Genomic DNA, 19,674 nt, shown 5'->3' with positions numbered 1-19,674 from the left:
AAAAAAAGAAAAGAAAAGAAACCGTCTTTCTCTGGAGTTTCGCATTCCCCGTAAATTATTCTTGGATCACGAACTCCATCCACTTGGCTTATCCATACTTTCGATATACGTATACAAACAAGTTCCTCACTTTTATCAAACATCTATATTGTCAAATGAAGAACATTGAAGTCAATTCTTTTTCTTTTTTATAATCAATTCTGATGACGAGAGGGACTCCGTAAATACTTATGTATAATGCGTTTTTAGTGACCTGCCTTGTATGTACAAAACAAAAACAAAAAAAAAAAAAAAAAAAAAGGAAACGAAAAATTTGTGGATAATGGTATTAATGGGGAAAAGGAAATTGTTATAAAACAGTCAATCATTATTATAATATACGCAACTTATCAATGCAAAACAACTGATCTAAAAAAACAACCATTTTTAATAGTTAAATTTATATATATATATATATAATTTTATAAGTGGGAATTTATTGTCAATAATCTATGTCTTTAATAGTATAATTATATATTTAGTGGTATTGGTGCTCACAAACACAAAAAAAAAACAGTCTACTGTATCACGTGGTGTGGATTTTTTATTTTATTACATGATATTCTTTTTTTTTTGGGTATGAAGTGGAAATGATTAACTATTTTAATTAATCAATTAAAAATGAGGTGTCATTTAATAATAGTGGTTGAATGATAAACTTATTAAATTTTTGTCTGGTGTATTTTTATGTGACAAACTAATTGTTAAATTCAAATCCCCAAATAATGTAAATTTCACAATTATAGAAAAAAAAACGGATAAAGAAATAACACACCAATGTTTCAATAGAACTGCTTTCCTTTTTTTTTTTTTCGAATATTGTATGTGCATCTAAGAATTATATTACTTGATGAATTATAACTTTCCCAATTTTATCCTGTACAAAATCTGTCAAATCTTTGACATAAAACAATTGAAAAAAATATAAATTGTGTGACAGAAGTCGATTGGCTTTTTACACAAATACTATACTTAGTTGTTCTTCATATTCATAGAATATCGATCTTACATCTCATGATAAAATATCCAATGCCATTTTTATATTGCAGAATTTGCTTAAAATAGGAGCACACACAATACAGATATTCCACTTTACCTGATCAAAAACAGGTATCGATAAAAATTACGTAATATACAATGACTTTGTATACGTGTACGCAAATCACGTGTAAAGTTCAAACAGTTCTTGTCATATACAATAAAATCTGAACTATGTGTAATCGAAGTCTTCGAATTAATGATTGAAAGCTTAATCCGTGGACTTTAACACTTGTATATCATTTGTTATTGTCACTGTCTCTTTTGCGACGATCATCTGGCGCTTTGTCTTTTTGTACAGGACGATGCTTGTTGGAGAGAACCGCGTTTCTAAGTGTTGAGTGAAGAAATCTTTTGTTTATTGTATGTTTTGGTTTTATCCAGCCACTAGGACCCATTACTTCTGCTCTTCTAGCGCCAACCTTTGCCTCTTCCATCAGCGCTTCAGCTGCAAGCCTACTCAAGTGCATAATTTTATTAACGTACGTAGAGCGAGCGAAAGGTCAAAATTTACGATAAATGTAAAACTATTTACCTGTTCAACGTCTCCTCATCCATTGCTTGCTTATGATTCTTGAAGCGCTTCAGTCCCGAACGTACTTGGAATTATAGTTTGATTTATTTTTCTTATAATAAAATTCATCACATTACAGATGAATGACGACCTTTTCGGTCAATTCAATATAGATATTTAAGAATCATCGAACATGTTATAAAAACAACGACAACATGATCGTAAGTTGTACAAAACAACTTTACTTGTTCATGTAATAATCCAGAGCATATTTTTTAGGTTAGGAATACATAAACAGAGGTTACGCGTATTTCTAGATTTCTTTTTCACTTTCAAGAGGGCGGCCTGACCGTCAATTTCTTACTCTTGAATGAACACGGATCACTCGTGTTGTTAAAATTTTATTTGACGTGGAGTTTTAGGTTTTAGGTAGGCAGCAGTGTTGCTAAATGCTGAGAGCGGGCGACATATGAAGAGGAATTAAAAAAATTTTAAAGCTTAGACGTTTGAATATTTTTTTATAACTGCTTGTGAATTACTCCACAATATGTCGCAACAAAGGACGATCATAAATGAGGTATTTGTTGTAAAACATGTATCTTTTATTTAAACTAACATAATGGAGAAACGCCTACTGTGGGTGGAAAATATATTGTCAATGCGTTTGGATAAAAAATATAATAACTCCTATGCAGTGCCTCATATTACTAATCAAAGGAGACAGTTTGCACGAAATAAGGATGTTTAACTTGTACAGTAATTATCTGATGTGAGTAAATTACATTTTCAGATGGAGGTTGTTCAGGAAGCGTTAGAAGCCTCGCTACATAAGGTTGAGCTGATTGAGAAAAAATTGAGGACAAAATTGCTAACTATTGAAAATCGGAACAGACTAGAAAGAGAATTAGAGGAAGTTAAGGATGTACTCGATCGCAATGAGAAAGCACTAAAGGACCTGCGGCATGAAAATACACGGTCTTTCATGATCGCAGCGAGCTTTGTGTTCGCTTGTTTCTTGCTTTTTGGTCTGTATTCAATGATATACGGAGGCATATAAAAAATATTCAAGAAGCTCTGGCCATTTCACCAAGACTGAGTTGGAAGTGAAATTTTGTTATCAACATAATTTAAAAGGAGAGAAGTGAAGTGATGCTGCTATAAGACATTGTCGTATCTGTTACAAAAAACAGTATTAAGAAAAGGGAACTTTGATACGTTTTTATAATTTTATTATTCCATATTTTTTAAGTTTTATGTGGGGACCGACAGGGTCATTCGTTGCTGAACACGAGACCCCAGTGAGAGAAAGCTGCTTTCGCAGGTGCCAGGTGGAATGGCAGTGTCAGTCGCACTAGTATTCAGTAACAAATGAATGACCCTGTTTGTAATTTCATACTGAATAATGTAAAATAAACAATTGCAAGTTAATGTAGTATATTGTACAAAAGTTCGTATTTATTTTAATGGGGGGAAAACGGAACAATGATCAATTCTGGATCCGTACAGAAAACGTAAGCTCAACTTTGCCCATATGATCACAGAGTTCGTAATAAAATGAATATTTGTATCCATAAAGTATATATAACATTTGTACATACATCAATTATTTAACCAATGAACGTTTCATTAAAATATTGCATAAGTATATTATTTAATTATCAGCAGCAGTATATCATCGCAAAGGCACTCATTGTGGAATAAGGAAGTCGTATTGGGCTGAACCAGCTTGCCTACTGCGTATGAACTTGGCGTGCGTTTCTCCGTCCAAATAACTACCTTTCACAGCCTCGTCTTCTTTCATCGCGCTTCTCCATTCCAGCTGAATTCAAATTCACAATGCTTAAAAGAGATCTTAGCAATTTTTTTCCCATGAATCATGACTTATATCCCATGATTCTGGAAGATTCTAAAAGTATTTCACTGAGTCAAGTAATTTATGTCTACTATTTACTGTATATTGTTTACCGACCAGTCTAAGAATTCTTTCACGAGGAAGGACAAACTGATCTCCCCTCAGAATCCTGATCAAATCTGCCCTCTCGCACCACGGCCATATCATCAGATCCACCATTCCAGGTTGTTTACCACCGAAGAATGGAGTTCCTCTCCTAACAAGTTCTCTATCAAAGATTTCAAGGCCGTTCAAGATCTCAACAAACTGCTCACGTTCCATGGTCGGTGTATAGTAAACCTTGAGCAATTTAGAAGATAAGAATTACAAACATAACAATGGGTTGTGTATAACTTGTATAACAGCTGAATTCATTGTCAGATATAAAACGATACACCTTGATTATTTTTGCATAAATGAGAATTACATGCTTGCTGTTTGTACCTTGTTCATAAGTACTATTATCGCACCAAATCTTTCGATAAGTAACTTCTCTTGAGCCTTCAATAAGGGATCAGTCGGATACAGACGGTGTTCCGGATAAGCCTCATCCAAGTAATCCACTATGATCAGACTTTCGTAAAGAATATTCCCATCTTCAAATTCAAGCAGTGGAACTTTACTGAATGGATTTTTTTCCGCCAGCCATTCTGGCTTGTGTGTCAAATTAACATAGACAACGTCATACCTGAAATAGCGAAAACAAGAAGTTTGAGTAGGAATTCCAAGTGCAAACAAGGATTACAAAAATATATTATCTTCAATACGATTATAACTATGGGTTCTGCAACATAGAAATAAAGTGGTGTAACTTATGTAAAATCAGATCGGACGTTTGCCTTTTATCAATAAAGAGATTGGCGGTATCAGATATACATAATTGTTTCGGCATTGCTTACGGTATTTTTTTAGCATCTAATACGAGATGAACCCTCTGGGCAAATGGGCAAAATCGCATGCTGTACAATCGTAGCTTGCCAGGGACCAAGGGTGGGACTTTAGATCCTGAGAATGAATAAATTAATAGCCGCATAATCATAACTGTTCATTAGATTTAATTGCAGGCATAAGTGTGCGTGAACAATACTGATTATTATGTTATATGTATATAACTTGTTACATTTCAACTCACCGACACTCAGATGTTTCGTACTCATGTTTTAAGTCTACGAATGACTAATCGTCGAAGCAGTATATTTCACCGTCAGAATTTACGCCGTGCTGCGTATATTGGTTCGATAGATTATTTCTAACGATAAAACAAGCGAATATTTAATTCGAAAAATACGACACACGTCTCAGGTGGTCCGGTGACAAGTGACTCTGATCGGTAATGTTGGTTGCCGTGGTAGGAGTCACAAATGCCACGGTCTGAACGTGGGTTGGTTGCGCAATATCACGCGACGAAATTCAATAACCAACGCAATATGGTTTTGCATTGTTTCGAATGGAAAACCAAGCTTAATGGCGGAATATTGACTAAGCAGCGAGGTAACTACCGTTACAATTGCTAATGGACTTTCAGAACCAAGACAGAAATCTTGACTTGTGGATTTCATGTTTCGAAAATAATAAGTTTGTAATTCTTGGATACGTAGAGTTGATCGGGAAGTATGCATCTGAGGTATTTGAATTGTTGCAGTTGAGCCAATCGTTCCCGCCATTCTCTTGCGGTGATTGTCCGAACTATTAACATACCTATGCGGGTTAGGCGGGAATTTCATGTGATACGTTAGTAAGGTAGTAGAAGCATGGTTCCTTGATTTATTGAAATTCGTGTGAGGTTTTTGGGCATTACTATGAACTGCCTAAAAGACGAGAAATGAACGAGGCGAACATTGTTTTCATTTTGCGGCAGACGTAGCAATTCGGGAAACAGCAGGGATAATTGATTGATATGAAGCAATATCAATACTTATATTTTGCAGAAGAAAACGACTTTTTGCTGCGATCCCCAACTCCCGAATTGCTGCAATCGACGCTTTGAACAAGTAACGGACGCAAAACGGCAAAATTTCTACGAATTCGTTGCGTCTTCGAAGCCGTTGGGCCTCAAAATTTCTGAGATAAAAATATTTTTGCTTATATGTTCGTAAAATGTAGTATGTAGATCGTCGATTAATTCCCAACTCAAATAATTCAATCTTGATTTCGTAAGCACTGTTGAAACACAATGTCATTTTTTTGACATAAGTATACCGAAATATATACGATTGTGGGCCCGCTGTAGACAAGCTTAAACTGTTTATCTATGTGTATTTGACTACGACACGTTATAGACGGGTTCTAAAGTTAAAGTCGAACATTCAAAGTCGCCGTAAAATTTCCAGTAACCTGCATAGTATATGTTACGGACCTTATTGTGGATAATCTGATCAATTTCGCGTGAGGAATACGTTGCGAGAAGTCACGAATCGCTTCGAACTAGAAATCAGAACTTCCGGCCAGAAACCGAGAAATTAGCACCGGGTTTTCGAAGAGGTAGGAAGATAAATCACAAATCCACAGACACATAGTTTCAGTTCCAGTTTCTTCACCATGCTTTCGAACCAATCCTCGTGCCAGTGATCTGGTGTCAGTGCAATGTACGTACATACTTTCAACAAGTAAGCAAATAGTTGTGAAGTGAAACGCAAGGAAAAAAATCGTTTGAGATCCTATAAGAAAATTGGGTATTATACATATAAGGTCAAAAAAGTGAAGTATATAATGACCGTAAGCTACTTATGAGGGATGTTGTATAAGATAGACAATGTACGTTTGGAGGATACGAAATGCATGATGTTGCGTTATATGTTACTATCCGATGTAACTGAGGTTGAAATAAATAAATAAATAAGAATTTTCTACAATTTCTTCAGCTGTTGGTCCAAGAATGTTTTGAATGTCTTCTTCGTATTCCTCGGTATTCAATAAGTCTTCGGATGATCATTCGACCGATAGATTCTAAGAGAAAAAAAAATTTGACTCGAAAAATAGGGAGGATTGAGCTTGGTTGATTTTTGCTGAATATTTGACAATTCTCATAAGGTGCTGGAATCAACTCCTTCAAGCATGATATATACTCAATTTTACACGAGAAATTGCGCGATTGTGCGCAGTCCGGATACAATGCGAGCAACGAATCGAAAGTTACAGCCGAAAAATGAGAAATTTCATTCGTCATTTCTCTGCTATTGATTCCACGATCTTTTTGAGGACATTTTCGCATTCCTGAGGGTCCAAATAGTGGGAAAAGCGTCCTGCAAAACGATTCTGAGACAAAAAGTTTCCGAGCTCTGAAATTCGCAAAAAAGGAAGGCTAACCCCTTTGGATTTTTTCAGTCGAAATTTGGCCGATTTTGGAGAATGGTTGAATCAATTCTATGATGCCCTATATCGACGTAATTTTTCGAGAGGAATCGACTGAGCGCAGTCCGAATACGCTGCGAGCAACGAATCGAAAGTTACAGCCGAAAAATGAGAAATTTCCTTCGTCATTTCTCTGCTATTGATTCCACGATCTTTTTGAGGACATTTTCGCATTCCTGAGGGTCCAAATAGTGGGAAAAGCGTCCTGCAAAACGATTCTGAGACAAAAAGTTTCCGAGCTCTGAAATTCGCAAAAAAGGAAGGCTAACCCCTTTGGATTTTTTCAGTCGAAATTTGGCCGATTTTGGAGAATGGTTGAATCAATTCTATGATGCCCTATATCGACGTAATTTTTCGAGAGGAATCGACTGAGCGCAGTCCGAATACGCTGCGAGCAACGAATCGAAAGTTACAGCCGAAAAATGAGAAATTTCCTTCGTCATTTCTCTGCTATTGATTCCACGATCTTTTTGAGGACATTTTCGCATTCCTGAGGGTCCAAATAGTGGGAAAAGCGTCCTGCAAAACGATTCTGAGACAAAAAGTTTCCGAGCTCTGAAATTCGCAAAAAAGGAAGGCTAACCCCTTTGGATTTTTTCAGTCGAAATTTGGCCGATTTTGGAGAATGGTTGAATCAATTCTATGATGCCCTATATCGACGTAATTTTTCGAGAGGAATCGACTGAGCGCAGTCCGAATACGCTGCGAGCAACGAATCGAAAGTTACAGCCGAAAAATGAGAAATTTCCTTCGTCATTTCTCTGCTATTGATTCCACGATCTTTTTGAGGACATTTTCGCATTCCTGAGGGTCCAAATAGTGGGAAAAGCGTCCTGCAAAACGATTCTGAGACAAAAAGTTTCCGAGCTCTGAAATTCGCAAAAAAGGAAGGCTAACCCCTTTGGATTTTTTCAGTCGAAATTTGGCCGATTTTGGAGAATGGTTGAATCAATTCTATGATGCCCTATATCGACGTAATTTTTCGAGAGGAATCGACTGAGCGCAGTCCGAATACGCTGCGAGCAACGAATCGAAAGTTACAGCCGAAAAATGAGAAATTTCCTTCGTCATTTCTCTGCTATTGATTCCACGATCTTTTTGAGGACATTTTCGCATTCCTGAGGGTCCAAATAGTGGGAAAAGCGTCCTGCAAAACGATTCTGAGACAAAAAGTTTCCGAGCTCTGAAATTCGCAAAAAAGGAAGGCTAACCCCTTTGGATTTTTTCAGTCGAAATTTGGCCGATTTTGGAGAATGGTTGAATCAATTCTATGATGCCCTATATCGACGTAATTTTTCGAGAGGAATCGACTGAGCGCAGTCCGAATACGCTGCGAGCAACGAATCGAAAGTTACAGCCGAAAAATGAGAAATTTCCTTCGTCATTTCTCTGCTATTGATTCCACGATCTTTTTGAGGACATTTTCGCATTCCTGAGGGTCCAAATAGTGGGAAAAGCGTCCTGCAAAACGATTCTGAGACAAAAAGTTTCCGAGCTCTGAAATTCGCAAAAAAAGAAGGCTAACCCCTTTGGATTTTTTCAGTCGAAATTTGGCCGATTTTGGAGAATGGTTGAATCAATTCTATGATGCCCTATATCGACGTAATTTTTCGAGAGGAATCGACTGAGCGCAGTCCGAATACGCTGCGAGCAACGAATCGAAAGTTACAGCCGAAAAATGAGAAATTTCCTTCGTCATTTCTCTGCTATTGATTCCACGATCTTTTTGAGGACATTTTCGCATTCCTGAGGGTCCAAATAGTGGGAAAAGCGTCCTGCAAAACGATTCTGAGACAAAAAGTTTCCGAGCTCTGAAATTCGCAAAAAAGTAAGGCTAACCCCTTTGGATTTTTTCAGTCGAAATTTGGCCGATTTTGGAGAATGGTTGAATCAATTCTATGATGCCCTATATCGACGTAATTTTTCGAGAGGAATCGACTGAGCGCAGTCCGAATACGCTGCGAGCAACGAATCGAAAGTTACAGCCGAAAAATGAGAAATTTCCTTCGTCATTTCTCTGCTATTGATTCCACGATCTTTTTGAGGACATTTTCGCATTCCTGAGGGTCCAAATAGTGGGAAAAGCGTCCTGCAAAACGATTCTGAGACAAAAAGTTTCCGAGCTCTGAAATTCGCAAAAAAGGAAGGCTAACCCCTTTGGATTTTTTCAGTCGAAATTCGGCCGATTTTGGAGAATGGTTGAATCAATTCTATGATGCCCTATATCGACGTAATTTTTCGAGAGGAATCGACTGAGCGCAGTCCGAATACGCTGCGAGCAACGAATCGAAAGTTACAGCCGAAAAATGAGAAATTTCCTTCGTCATTTCTCTGCTATTGATTCCACGATCTTTTTGAGGACATTTTCGCATTCCTGAGGGTCCAAATAGTGGGAAAAGCGTCCTGCAAAACGATTCTGAGACAAAAAAGTTTCCGAGCTCTGAAATTCGCAAAAAAGGAAGGCTAACCCCTTTGGATTTTTTCAGTCGAAATTTGGCCGATTTTGGAGGATGGTTAAATCAATTCTATGATGCCCTATATCGACGTCATTTTTCGAGAGGAATCGACTGAGCGCAGTCCGAATACGCTGCGAGCAACGAATCGAAAGTTACAGCCGAAAAATGAGAAATTTCCTTCGTCATTTCTCTGCTATTGATTCCACGATCTTTTTGAGGACATTTTCGCATTCCTGAGGGTCCAAATAGTGGGAAAAGCGTCCTGCAAAACGATTCTGAGACAAAAAGTTTCCGAGCTCTGAAATTCGCAAAAAAGGAAGGCTAACCCCTTTGGATTTTTTCAGTCGAAATTTGGCTGATTTTGGAGAACGGTTGAATCAATTCTATGATGCCCTATATCGACGTAATTTTTCGAGAGGAATCGACTGAGCGCAGTCCGAATACGCTGCGAGCAACGAATCGAAAGTTACAGCCGAAAAATGAGAAATTTCCTTCGTCATTTCTCTGCTATTGATTCCACGATCTTTTTGAGGACATTTTCGCATTCCTGAGGGTCCAAATAGTGGGAAAGCGTCCTGCAAAACGATTCTGAGACAAAAAGTTTCCGAGCTCTGAAAATCGCAAAAAAGGAAGGCTAACCCCTTTGGATTTTTTCAGTCGAAATTTGGCCGATTTTGGAGAATGGTTGAATCAATTCTATGATGCCCTATATCGACGTAATTTTTCGAGAGGAATCGACTGAGCGCAGTCCGAATACGCTGCGAGCAACGAATCGAAAGTTACAGCCGAAAAATGAGAAATTTCCTTCGTCATTTCTCTGCTATTGATTCCACGATCTTTTTGAGGACATTTTCGCATTCCTGAGGGTCCAAATAGTGGGAAAAGCGTCCTGCAAAACGATTCTGAGACAAAAAGTTTCCGAGCTCTGAAAATCGCAAAAAAGGAAGGCTAACCCCTTTGGATTTTTTCAGTCGAAATTTGGCCGATTTTGGAGAATGGTTGAATCAATTCTATGATGCCCTATATCGACGTAATTTTTCGAGAGGAATCGACTGAGCGCAGTCCGAATACGCTGCGAGCAACGAATCGAAAGTTACAGCCGAAAAATGAGAAATTTCCTTCGTCATTTCTCTGCTATTGATTCCACGATCTTTTTAAGGACATTTTCGCATTCCTGAGGGTCCAAATAGTGGGAAAAGCGTCCTGCAAAACGATTCTGAGACAAAAAGTTTCCGAGCTCTGAAATTCGCAAAAAAGGAAGGCTAACCCCTTTGGATTTTTTCAGTCGAAATTTGGCCGATTTTGGAGAATGGTTGAATCAATTCTATGATGCCCTATATCGACGTAATTTTTCGAGAGGAATCGACTGAGCGCAGTCCGAATACGCTGCGAGCAACGAATCGAAAGTTACAGCCGAAAAATGAGAAATTTCCTTCGTCATTTCTCTGCTATTGATTCCACGATCTTTTTGAGGACATTTTCGCATTCCTAAGGGTCCAAATAGTGGGAAAAGCGTCCTGCAAAACGATTCTGAGACAAAAAGTTTCCGAGCTCTGAAATTCGCAAAAAAGGAAGGCTAACCCCTTTGGATTTTTTCAGTCGAAATTTGGCCGATTTTGGAGAATGGTTGAATCAATTCTATGATGCCCTATATCGACGTAATTTTTCGAGAGGAATCGACTGAGCGCAGTCCGAATACGCTGCGAGCAACGAATCGAAAGTTACAGCCGAAAAATGAGGAATTTCCTTCGTCATTTCTCTGCTATTGATTCCACGATCTTTTTGAGGACATTTTCGCATTCCTGAGGGTCCAAATAGTGGGAAAAGCGTCCTGCAAAACGATTCTGAGACAAAAAGTTTCCGAGCTCTGAAATTCGCAAAAAAGGAAGGCTAACCCCTTTGGATTTTTTCAGTCGAAATTTGGCCGATTTTGGAGAATGGTTGAATCAATTCTATGATGCCCTATATCGACGTAATTTTTCGAGAGGAATCGACTGAGCGCAGTCCGAATACGCTGCGAGCAACGAATCGAAAGTTACAGCCGAAAAATGAGAAATTTTCTTCGTCATTTCTCTGCTATTGATTCCACGATCTTTTTGAGGACATTTTCGCATTCCTGAGGGTCCAAATAGTGGGAAAAGCGTCCTGCAAAACGATTCTGAGACAAAAAGTTTCCGAGCTCTGAAATTCGCAAAAAAAGAAGGCTAACCCCTTTGGATTTTTTCAGTCGAAATTTGGCCGATTTTGGAGAATGGTTGAATCAATTCTATGATGCCCTATATCGACGTAATTTTTCGAGAGGAATCGACTGAGCGCAGTCCGAATACGCTGCGAGCAACGAATCGAAAGTTACAGCCGAAAAATGAGAAATTTCCTTCGTCATTTCTCTGCTATTGATTCCACGATCTTTTTGAGGACATTTTCGCATTCCTGAGGGTCCAAATAGTGGGAAAAGCGTCCTGCAAAACGATTCTGAGACAAAAAGTTTCCGAGCTCTGAAATTCGCAAAAAAGGAAGGCTAACCCCTTCGGATTTTTTCAGTCGAAATTTGGCCGATTTTGGAGAATGGTTGAATCAATTCTATGATGCCCTATATCGACGTAATTTTTCGAGAGGAATCGACTGAGCGCAGTCCGAATACGCTGCGAGCAACGAATCGAAAGTTACAGCCGAAAAATGAGAAATTTCCTTCGTCATTTCTCTGCTATTGATTCCACGATCTTTTTGAGGACATTTTCGCATTCCTGAGGGTCCAAATAGTGGGAAAAGCGTCCTGCAAAACGATTCTGAGACAAAAAGTTTCCGAGCTCTGAAATTCGCAAAAAAGGAAGGCTAACCCCTCTGGATTTTTTCAGTCGAAATTTGGCTGATTTTGGAGAATGGTTGAATCAATTCTATGATGCCCTATATCGACGTAATTTTTCGAGAGGAATCGACTGAGCGCAGTCCGAATACGCTGCGAGCAACGAATCGAAAGTTACAGCCGAAAAATGAGAAATTTCCCTCGTCATTTCTCTGCTATTGATTCCACGATCTTTTTGAGGACATTTTCGCATTCCTGAGGGTCCAAATAGTGGGAAAAGCGTCCTGCAAAACGATTCTGAGACAAAAAGTTTCCGAGCTCTGAAATTCGCAAAAAAGGAAGGCTAACCCCTTTGGATTTTTTCAGTCGAAATTTGGCCGATTTTGGAGAATGGTTGAATCAATTCTATGATGCCCTATATCGACGTAATTTTTCGAGAGGAATCGACTGAGCGCAGTCCGAATACGCTGCGAGCAACGAATCGAAAGTTACAGCCGAAAAATGAGAAATTTCCTTCGTCATTTCTCTGCTATTGATTCCACGATCTTTTTGAGGACATTTTCGCATTCCTGAGGGTCCAAATAGTGGGAAAAGCGTCCTGCAAAACGATTCTGAGACAAAAAGTTTCCGAGCTCTGAAATTCGCAAAAAAGGAAGGCTAACCCCTTTGGATTTTTTCAGTCGAAATTTGGCCGATTTTGGAGAATGGTTGAATCAATTCTATGATGCCCTATATCGACGTAATTTTTCGAGAGGAATCGACTGAGCGCAGTCCGAATACGCTGCGAGCAACGAATCGAAAGTTACAGCCGAAAAATGAGAAATTTCCTTCGTCATTTCTCTGCTATTGATTCAACGATCTTTTTGAGGACATTTTCGCATTCCTGAGGGTCCAAATAGTGGGAAAAGCGTCCTGCAAAACGATTCTGAGACAAAAAGTTTCCGAGCTCTGAAAATCGCAAAAAAGGAAGGCTAACCCCTTTGGATTTTTTCAGTCGAAATTTGGCCGATTTTGGAGAATGGTTGAATCAATTCTATGATGCCCTATATCGACGTAATTTTTCGAGAGGAATCGACTGAGCGCAGTCCGAATACGCTGCGAGCAACGAATCGAAAGTTACAGCCGAAAAATGAGAAATTTCCCTCGTCATTTCTCTGCTATTGATTCCACGATCTTTTTGAGGACATTTTCGCATTCCTGAGGGTCCAAATAGTGGGAAAAGCGTCCTGCAAAACGATTCTGAGACAAAAAGTTTCCGAGCTCTGAAAATCGCAAAAAAGGAAGGCTAACCCCTTTGGATTTTTTTAGTCGAAATTTGGCCGATTTTGAAGAATGGTTGAATCAGTTCTATGATGCCCTATATCGACGTAATTTTTCGAGAAGAATCGACTGAGCGCAGTCCGAATACGCTGCGAGCAACGAATCGAAAGTTACAGCCGAAAAATGAGAAATTTTCTTCGTCATTTCTCTGCTATTGATTCCACGATCTTTTTGAGGACATTTTCGCATTCCTGAGGGTCCAAATAGTGGGAAAAGCGTCCTGCAAAACGATTCTGAGACAAAAAGTTTCCGAGCTCTGAAAATCGCAAAAAAGGAAGGCTAACCCCTTTGGATTTTTTTAGTCGAAATTTGGCCGATTTTGGAGAATGGTTGAATCAATTCTATGATGCCCTATATCGACGTAATTTTTCGAGAGGAATCGACTGAGCGCAGTCCGAATACGCTGCGAGCAACGAATCGAAAGTTACAGCCGAAAAATGAGAAATTTTCTTCGTCATTTCTCTGCTATTGATTCCACGATCTTATTGAGGACATTTTCGCATTCCTGAGGGTCCAAATAGTGGGAAAAGCGTCCTGCAAAACGATTCTGAGACAAAAAGTTTCCGAGCTCTGAAAATCGCAAAAAAGGAAGGCTAACCCCTTTGGATTTTTTTAGTCGAAATTTGGCCGATTTTGGAGAATGGTTGAATCAATTCTATGATGCCCTATATCGACGTAATTTTTCGAGAGGAATCGACTGAGCGCAGTCCGAATACGCTGCGAGCAACGAATCGAAAGTTACAGCCGAAAAATGAGAAATTTCCCTCGTCATTTCTCTGCTATTGATTCCACGATCTTTTTGAGGACATTTTCGCATTCCTGAGGGTCCAAATAGTGGGAAAAGCGTCCTGCAAAACGATTCTGAGACAAAAAGTTTCCGAGCTCTGAAATTCGCAAAAAAGGAAGGCTAACCCCTTTGGATTTTTTCAGTCGAAATTTGGCCGATTTTGGAGAATGGTTGAATCAATTCTATGATGCCCTATATCGACGTAATTTTTCGAGAGGAATCGACTGAGCGCAGTCCGAATACGCTGCGAGCAACGAATCGAAAGTTACAGCCGAAAAATGAGAAATTTCCTTCGCCATTTCTCTGCTATTGATTCCACGATCTTTTTGAGGACATTTTCGCATTCCTGAGGGTCCAAATAGTGGGAAAAGCGTCCTGCAAAACGATTCTGAGACAAAAAGTTTCCGAGCTCTGAAATTCGCAAAAAAGGAAGGCTAACCCCTTTGGATTTTTTCAGTCGAAATTTGGCCGATTTTGGAGAATGGTTGAATCAATTCTATGATGCCCTATATCGACGTAATTTTTCGAGAGGAATCGACTGAGCGCAGTCCGAATACGCTGCGAGCAACGAATCGAAAGTTACAGCCGAAAAATGAGAAATTTCCTTCGTCATTTCTCTGCTATTGATTCAACGATCTTTTTGAGGACATTTTCGCATTCCTGAGGGTCCAAATAGTGGGAAAAGCGTCCTGCAAAACGATTCTGAGACAAAAAGTTTCCGAGCTCTGAAAATCGCAAAAAAGGAAGGCTAACCCCTTTGGATTTTTTCAGTCGAAATTTGGCCGATTTTGGAGAATGGTTGAATCAATTCTATGATGCCCTATATCGACGTAATTTTTCGAGAGGAATCGACTGAGCGCAGTCCGAATACGCTGCGAGCAACGAATCGAAAGTTACAGCCGAAAAATGAGAAATTTCCCTCGTCATTTCTCTGCTATTGATTCCAAGATCTTTTTGAGGACATTTTCGCATTCCTGAGGGTCCAAATAGTGGGAAAAGCGTCCTGCAAAACGATTCTGAGACAAAAAGTTTCCGAGCTCTGAAAATCGCAAAAAAGGAAGGCTTACCCCTTTGGATTTTTTTAGTCGAAATTTGGCCGATTTTGGAGAATGGTTGAATCAGTTCTATGATGCCCTATATCGACGTAATTTTTCGAGAAGAATCGACTGAGCGCAGTCCGAATACGCTGCGAGCAACGAATCGAAAGTTACAGCCGAAAAATGAGAAATTTTCTTCGTCATTTCTCTGCTATTGATTCCACGATCTTTTTGAGGACATTTTCGCATTCCTGAGGGTCCAAATAGTGGGAAAAGCGTCCTGCAAAACGATTCTGAGACAAAAAGTTTCCGAGCTCTGAAAATCGCAAAAAAGGAAGGCTAACCCCTTTGGATTTTTTTAGTCGAAATTTGGCCGATTTTGGAGAATGGTTGAATCAATTCTATGATGCCCTATATCGACGTAATTTTTCGAGAGGAATCGACTGAGCGCAGTCCGAATACGCTGCGAGCAACGAATCGAAAGTTACAGCCGAAAAATGAGAAATTTTCTTCGTCATTTCTCTGCTATTGATTCCACGATCTTTTTGAGGACATTTTCGCATTCCTGAGGGTCCAAATAGTGGGAAAAGCGTCCTGCAAAACGATTCTGAGACAAAAAGTTTCCGAGCTCTGAAATTCGCAAAAAAGGAAGGCTAACCCCTTTGGATTTTTTCAGTCGAAATTCGGCTGATTTTGGAGAATGGTTGAATCAATTCTATGATGCCCTATATCGACGTAATTTTTCGAGAGGAATCGACTGAGCGCAGTCCGAATACGCTGCGAGCAACGAATCGAAAGTTACAGCCGAAAAATGAGAAATTTCCCTCGTCATTTCTCTGCTATTGATTCCACGGTCTTTTTGAGGACATTTTCGCATTCCTGAGGGTCCAAATAGTGGGAAAAGCGTCCTGCAAAACGATTCTGAGACAAAAAGTTTCCGAGCTCTGAAATTCGCAAAAAAGGAAGGCTAACCCCTTTGGATTTTTTCAGTCGAAATTTGGCTGATTTTGGAGAACGGTTGAATCAATTCTATGATGCCCTATATCGACGTAATTTTTCGAGAGGAATCGACTGAGCGCAGTCCGAATACGCTGCGAGCAACGAATCGAAAGTTACAGCCGAAAAATGAGAAATTTCCTTCGTCATTTCTCTGCTATTGATTCCACGATCTTTTTGAGGACATTTTCGCATTCCTGAGGGTCCAAATAGTGGGAAAAGCGTCCTGCAAAACGATTCTGAGACAAAAAGTTTCCGAGCTCTGAAAATCGCAAAAAAGGAAGGCTAACCCCTTTGGGTTTTTTCAGTCGAAATTTGGCCGATTTTGGAGAATGGTTGAATCAATTCTATGATGCCCTATATCGACGTAATTTTTCGAGAGGAATCGACTGAGCGCAGTCCGAATACGCTGCGAGCAACGAATCGAAAGTTACAGCCGAAAAATGAGAAATTTCCTTCGTCATTTCTCTGCTATTGATTCCACGATCTTTTTGAGGACATTTTCGCATTCCTGAGGGTCCAAATAGTGGGAAAAGCGTCCTGCAAAACGATTCTGAGACAAAAAGTTTCCGAGCTCTGAAATTCGCAAAAAAGGAAGGCTAACCCCTTCGGATTTTTTCAGTCGAAATTTGGCCGATTTTGGAGAATGGTTGAATCAATTCTATGATGCCCTATATCGACGTAATTTTTCGAGAGGAATCGACTGAGCGCAGTCCGAATACGCTGCGAGCAACGAATCGAAAGTTACAGCCGAAAAATGAGAAATTTCCTTCGTCATTTCTCTGCTATTGATTCCACGATCTTTTTGAGGACATTTTCGCATTCCTGAGGGTCCAAATAGTGGGAAAAGCGTCCTGCAAAACGATTCTGAGACAAAAAGTTTCCGAGCTCTGAAAATCGCAAAAAAGGAAGGCTAACCCCTTTGGGTTTTTTCAGTCGAAATTTGGCCGATTTTGGAGAATGGTTGAATCAATTCTATGATGCCCTATATCGACGTAATTTTTCGAGAGGAATCGACTGAGCGCAGTCCGAATACGCTGCGAGCAACGAATCGAAAGTTACAGCCGAAAAATGAGAAATTTCCTTCGTCATTTCTCTGCTATTGATTCCACGATCTTTTTGAGGACATTTTCGCATTCCTGAGGGTCCAAATAGTGGGAAAAGCGTCCTGCAAAACGATTCTGAGACAAAAAGTTTCCGAGCTCTGAAATTCGCAAAAAAGGAAGGCTAACCCCTTCGGATTTTTTCAGTCGAAATTTGGCCGATTTTGGAGAATGGTTGAATCAATTCTATGATGCCCTATATCGACGTAATTTTTCGAGAGGAATCGACTGAGCGCAGTCCGAATACGCTGCGAGCAACGAATCGAAAGTTACAGCCGAAAAATGAGAAATTTCCTTCGTCATTTCTCTGCTATTGATTCCACGATCTTTTTGAGGACATTTTCGCATTCCTGAGGGTCCAAATAGTGGGAAAAGCGTCCTGCAAAACGATTCTGAGACAAAAAGTTTCCGAGCTCTGAAAATCGCAAAAAAGGAAGGCTAACCCCTTTGGATTTTTTCAGTCGAAATTTGGCTGATTTTGGAGAATGGTTGAATCAATTCTATGATGCCCTATATCGACGTAATTTTTCGAGAGGAATCGACTGAGCGCAGTCCGAATACGCTGCGAGCAACGAATCGAAAGTTACAGCCGAAAAATGAGAAATTTCCTTCGTCATTTCTCTGCTATTGATTCCACGATCTTTTTGAGGACATTTTCGCATTCCTGAGGGTCCAAATAGTGGGAAAAGCGTCCTGCAAAACGATTCTGAGACAAAAAGTTTCCGAGCTCTGAAAATCGCAAAAAAGGAAGGCTAACCCCTTTGGATTTTTTCAGTCGAAATTTGGCCGATTTTGGAGAATGGTTGAATCAATTCTATGATGCCCTATATCGACGTAATTTTTCGAGAGGAATCGACTGAGCGCAGTCCGAATACGCTGCGAGCAACGAATCGAAAGTTACAGCCGAAAAATGAGAAATTTCCTTCGTCATTTCTCTGCTATTGATTCCACGATCTTTTTGAGGACATTTTCGCATTCCTGAGGGTCCAAATAGTGGGAAAAGCGTCCTGCAAAACGATTCTGAGACAAAAAGTTTCCGAGCTCTGAAATTCGCAAAAAAGGAAGGCTAACCCCTTTGGATTTTTTTAGTCGAAATTTGGCCGATTTTGGAGAATGGTTGAATCAATTCTATGATGCCCTATATCGACGTAATTTTTCGAGAGGAATCGACTGAGCGCAGTCCGAATACGCTGCGAGCAACGAATCGAAAGTTACAGCCGAAAAATGAGAAATTTTCTTCGTCATTTCTCTGCTATTGATTCCACGATCTTATTGAGGACATTTTCGCATTCCTGAGGGTCCAAATAGTGGGAAAAGCGTCCTGCAAAACGATTCTGAGACAAAAAGTTTCCGAGCTCTGAAAATCGCAAAAAAGGAAGGCTAACCCCTTTGGATTTTTTCAGTCGAAATTCGGCTGATTTTGGAGAATGGTTGAATCAATTCTATGATGCCCTATATCGACGTAATTTTTCGAGAGGAATCGACTGAGCGCAGTCCGAATACGCTGCGAGCAACGAATCGAAAGTTACAGCCGAAAAATGAGAAATTTCCTTCGTCATTTCTCTGCTATTGATTCCACGATCTTTTTGAGGACATTTTCGCATTCCTGAGGGTCCAAATAGTGGGAAAAGCGTCCTGCAAAACGATTCTGAGACAAAAAGTTTCCGAGCTCTGAAAATCGCAAAAAAGGAAGGCTAACCCCTTTGGATTTTTTCAGTCGAAATTTGGCCGATTTTGGAGAATGGTTGAATCAATTCTATGATGCCCTATATCGACGTAATTTTTCGAGAGGAATCGACTGAGCGCAGTCCGAATACGCTGCGAGCAACGAATCGAAAGTTACAGCCGAAAAATGAGAAATTTCCTTCGTCATTTCTCTGCTATTGATTCCACGATCTTTTTGAGGACATTTTCGCATTCCTGAGGGTCCAAATAGTGGGAAAAGCGTCCTGCAAAACGATTCTGAGACAAAAAGTTTCCGAGCTCTGAAATTCGCAAAAAAGGAAGGCTAACCCCTCTGGATTTTTTCAGTCGAAATTTGGCCGATTTTGGAGAATGGTTGAATCAATTCTATGATGCCCTATATCGACGTAATTTTTCGAGAGGAATCGACTGAGCGCAGTCCGAATACGCTGCGAGCAACGAATCGAAAGTTACAGCCGAAAAATGAGAAATTTCCCTCGTCATTTCTCTGCTATTGATTCCACGATCTTTTTGAGGACATTTTCGCATTCCTGAGGGTCCAAATAGTGGGAAAAGCGTCCTGCAAAACGATTCTGAGACAAAAAGTTTCCGAGCTCTGAAATTCGAAAAAAGGAAGGCTAACCCCTTTGGATTTT

The 19,674-nt window shown here is 39.7% G+C and overlaps 3 protein-coding genes across 5 annotated transcripts; 1 reads left to right on the top strand and 2 right to left on the bottom strand.

Moving 5' to 3' along the window:
* Positions 1 to 1,105: 1,105 nt before the first annotated feature.
* LOC124404049 (protein POLR1D-like) lies at positions 1,106 to 1,905 on the bottom strand. The gene is made up of 2 exons (XM_046877862.1): positions 1,613 to 1,905; positions 1,106 to 1,533 (listed from the first exon to the last, which is right to left on the bottom strand). The coding sequence occupies exons 1-2, from the start codon at positions 1,633 to 1,635 to the stop codon at positions 1,317 to 1,319; spliced, it is 240 nt and encodes a 79-aa protein (XP_046733818.1). The 5' UTR covers positions 1,636 to 1,905; the 3' UTR covers positions 1,106 to 1,316.
* Positions 1,906 to 2,022: 117 nt separating this feature from the next.
* LOC124404172 lies at positions 2,023 to 3,158 on the top strand. The gene is made up of 2 exons (XM_046878104.1): positions 2,023 to 2,168; positions 2,382 to 3,158. Exons 1-2 carry the CDS (start codon positions 2,139 to 2,141, stop codon positions 2,646 to 2,648), a joined length of 297 nt encoding a protein of 98 aa, XP_046734060.1. The 5' UTR covers positions 2,023 to 2,138; the 3' UTR covers positions 2,649 to 3,158.
* LOC124404170 (pyrimidodiazepine synthase-like) lies at positions 2,799 to 4,841 on the bottom strand. 3 transcript variants are annotated; one of them, XR_006928985.1, is made up of 5 exons: positions 4,382 to 4,515; positions 3,927 to 4,170; positions 3,561 to 3,782; positions 3,211 to 3,410; positions 2,799 to 2,973 (listed from the first exon to the last, which is right to left on the bottom strand). XR_006928985.1 is itself a non-coding variant. In XM_046878103.1 (5 exons), the coding sequence occupies exons 1-5, from the start codon at positions 4,637 to 4,639 to the stop codon at positions 3,279 to 3,281; spliced, it is 729 nt and encodes a 242-aa protein (XP_046734059.1). In that variant the 5' UTR covers positions 4,640 to 4,841; the 3' UTR covers positions 3,022 to 3,278. The 3 variants fall into 3 exon arrangements, 2 of the variants coding, with proteins under 2 accessions (XP_046734059.1, XP_046734058.1); XM_046878103.1 differs by lacking the exon at positions 2,799 to 2,973 and adding an exon at positions 4,615 to 4,841 and having other exon boundaries at positions 3,022 to 3,410; positions 4,382 to 4,487; XM_046878102.1 differs by lacking the exon at positions 2,799 to 2,973 and having other exon boundaries at positions 3,022 to 3,410.
* Positions 4,842 to 19,674: the final 14,833 nt, after the last annotated feature.

This window comes from Diprion similis, chromosome 3 (genome assembly GCF_021155765.1).
Source record: "Diprion similis isolate iyDipSimi1 chromosome 3, iyDipSimi1.1, whole genome shotgun sequence".
NCBI classification, from domain to species: Eukaryota; Metazoa; Arthropoda; class Insecta; order Hymenoptera; family Diprionidae; genus Diprion; species Diprion similis.
The sequence above is the reverse complement of the archived record's forward strand: the minus strand, read 5'-3'. Positions and strand labels throughout refer to the sequence as shown.

Bases quoted from the DNA above. Each gene is read 5' to 3' on its own strand.
- LOC124404170 (XM_046878102.1), bottom strand. From the start codon at position 4,515: ATGCGGCTATTAATTTATTCATTCTCAGGATCTAAAGTCCCACCCTTG. The intron at 4,171-4,381 runs GTAAGCAATGCC...TCGCTATTTCAG, and splicing joins TTAGATGCTAAAAAAATACC to GTATGACGTTGTCTATGTTA. The intron at 3,411-3,560 runs GTCGGTAAACAA...ATTTGAATTCAG, and splicing joins GTGAAAGAATTCTTAGACTG to CTGGAATGGAGAAGCGCGAT.
- LOC124404049 (XM_046877862.1), bottom strand. From the start codon at position 1,635: ATGGATGAGGAGACGTTGAACAG. The intron at 1,534-1,612 runs GTAAATAGTTTT...GCACTTGAGTAG, and splicing joins GATGAGGAGACGTTGAACAG to GCTTGCAGCTGAAGCGCTGA.
- LOC124404172 (XM_046878104.1), top strand. From the start codon at position 2,139: ATGTCGCAACAAAGGACGATCATAAATGAG. The intron at 2,169-2,381 runs GTATTTGTTGTA...TTACATTTTCAG, and splicing joins AAAGGACGATCATAAATGAG to ATGGAGGTTGTTCAGGAAGC.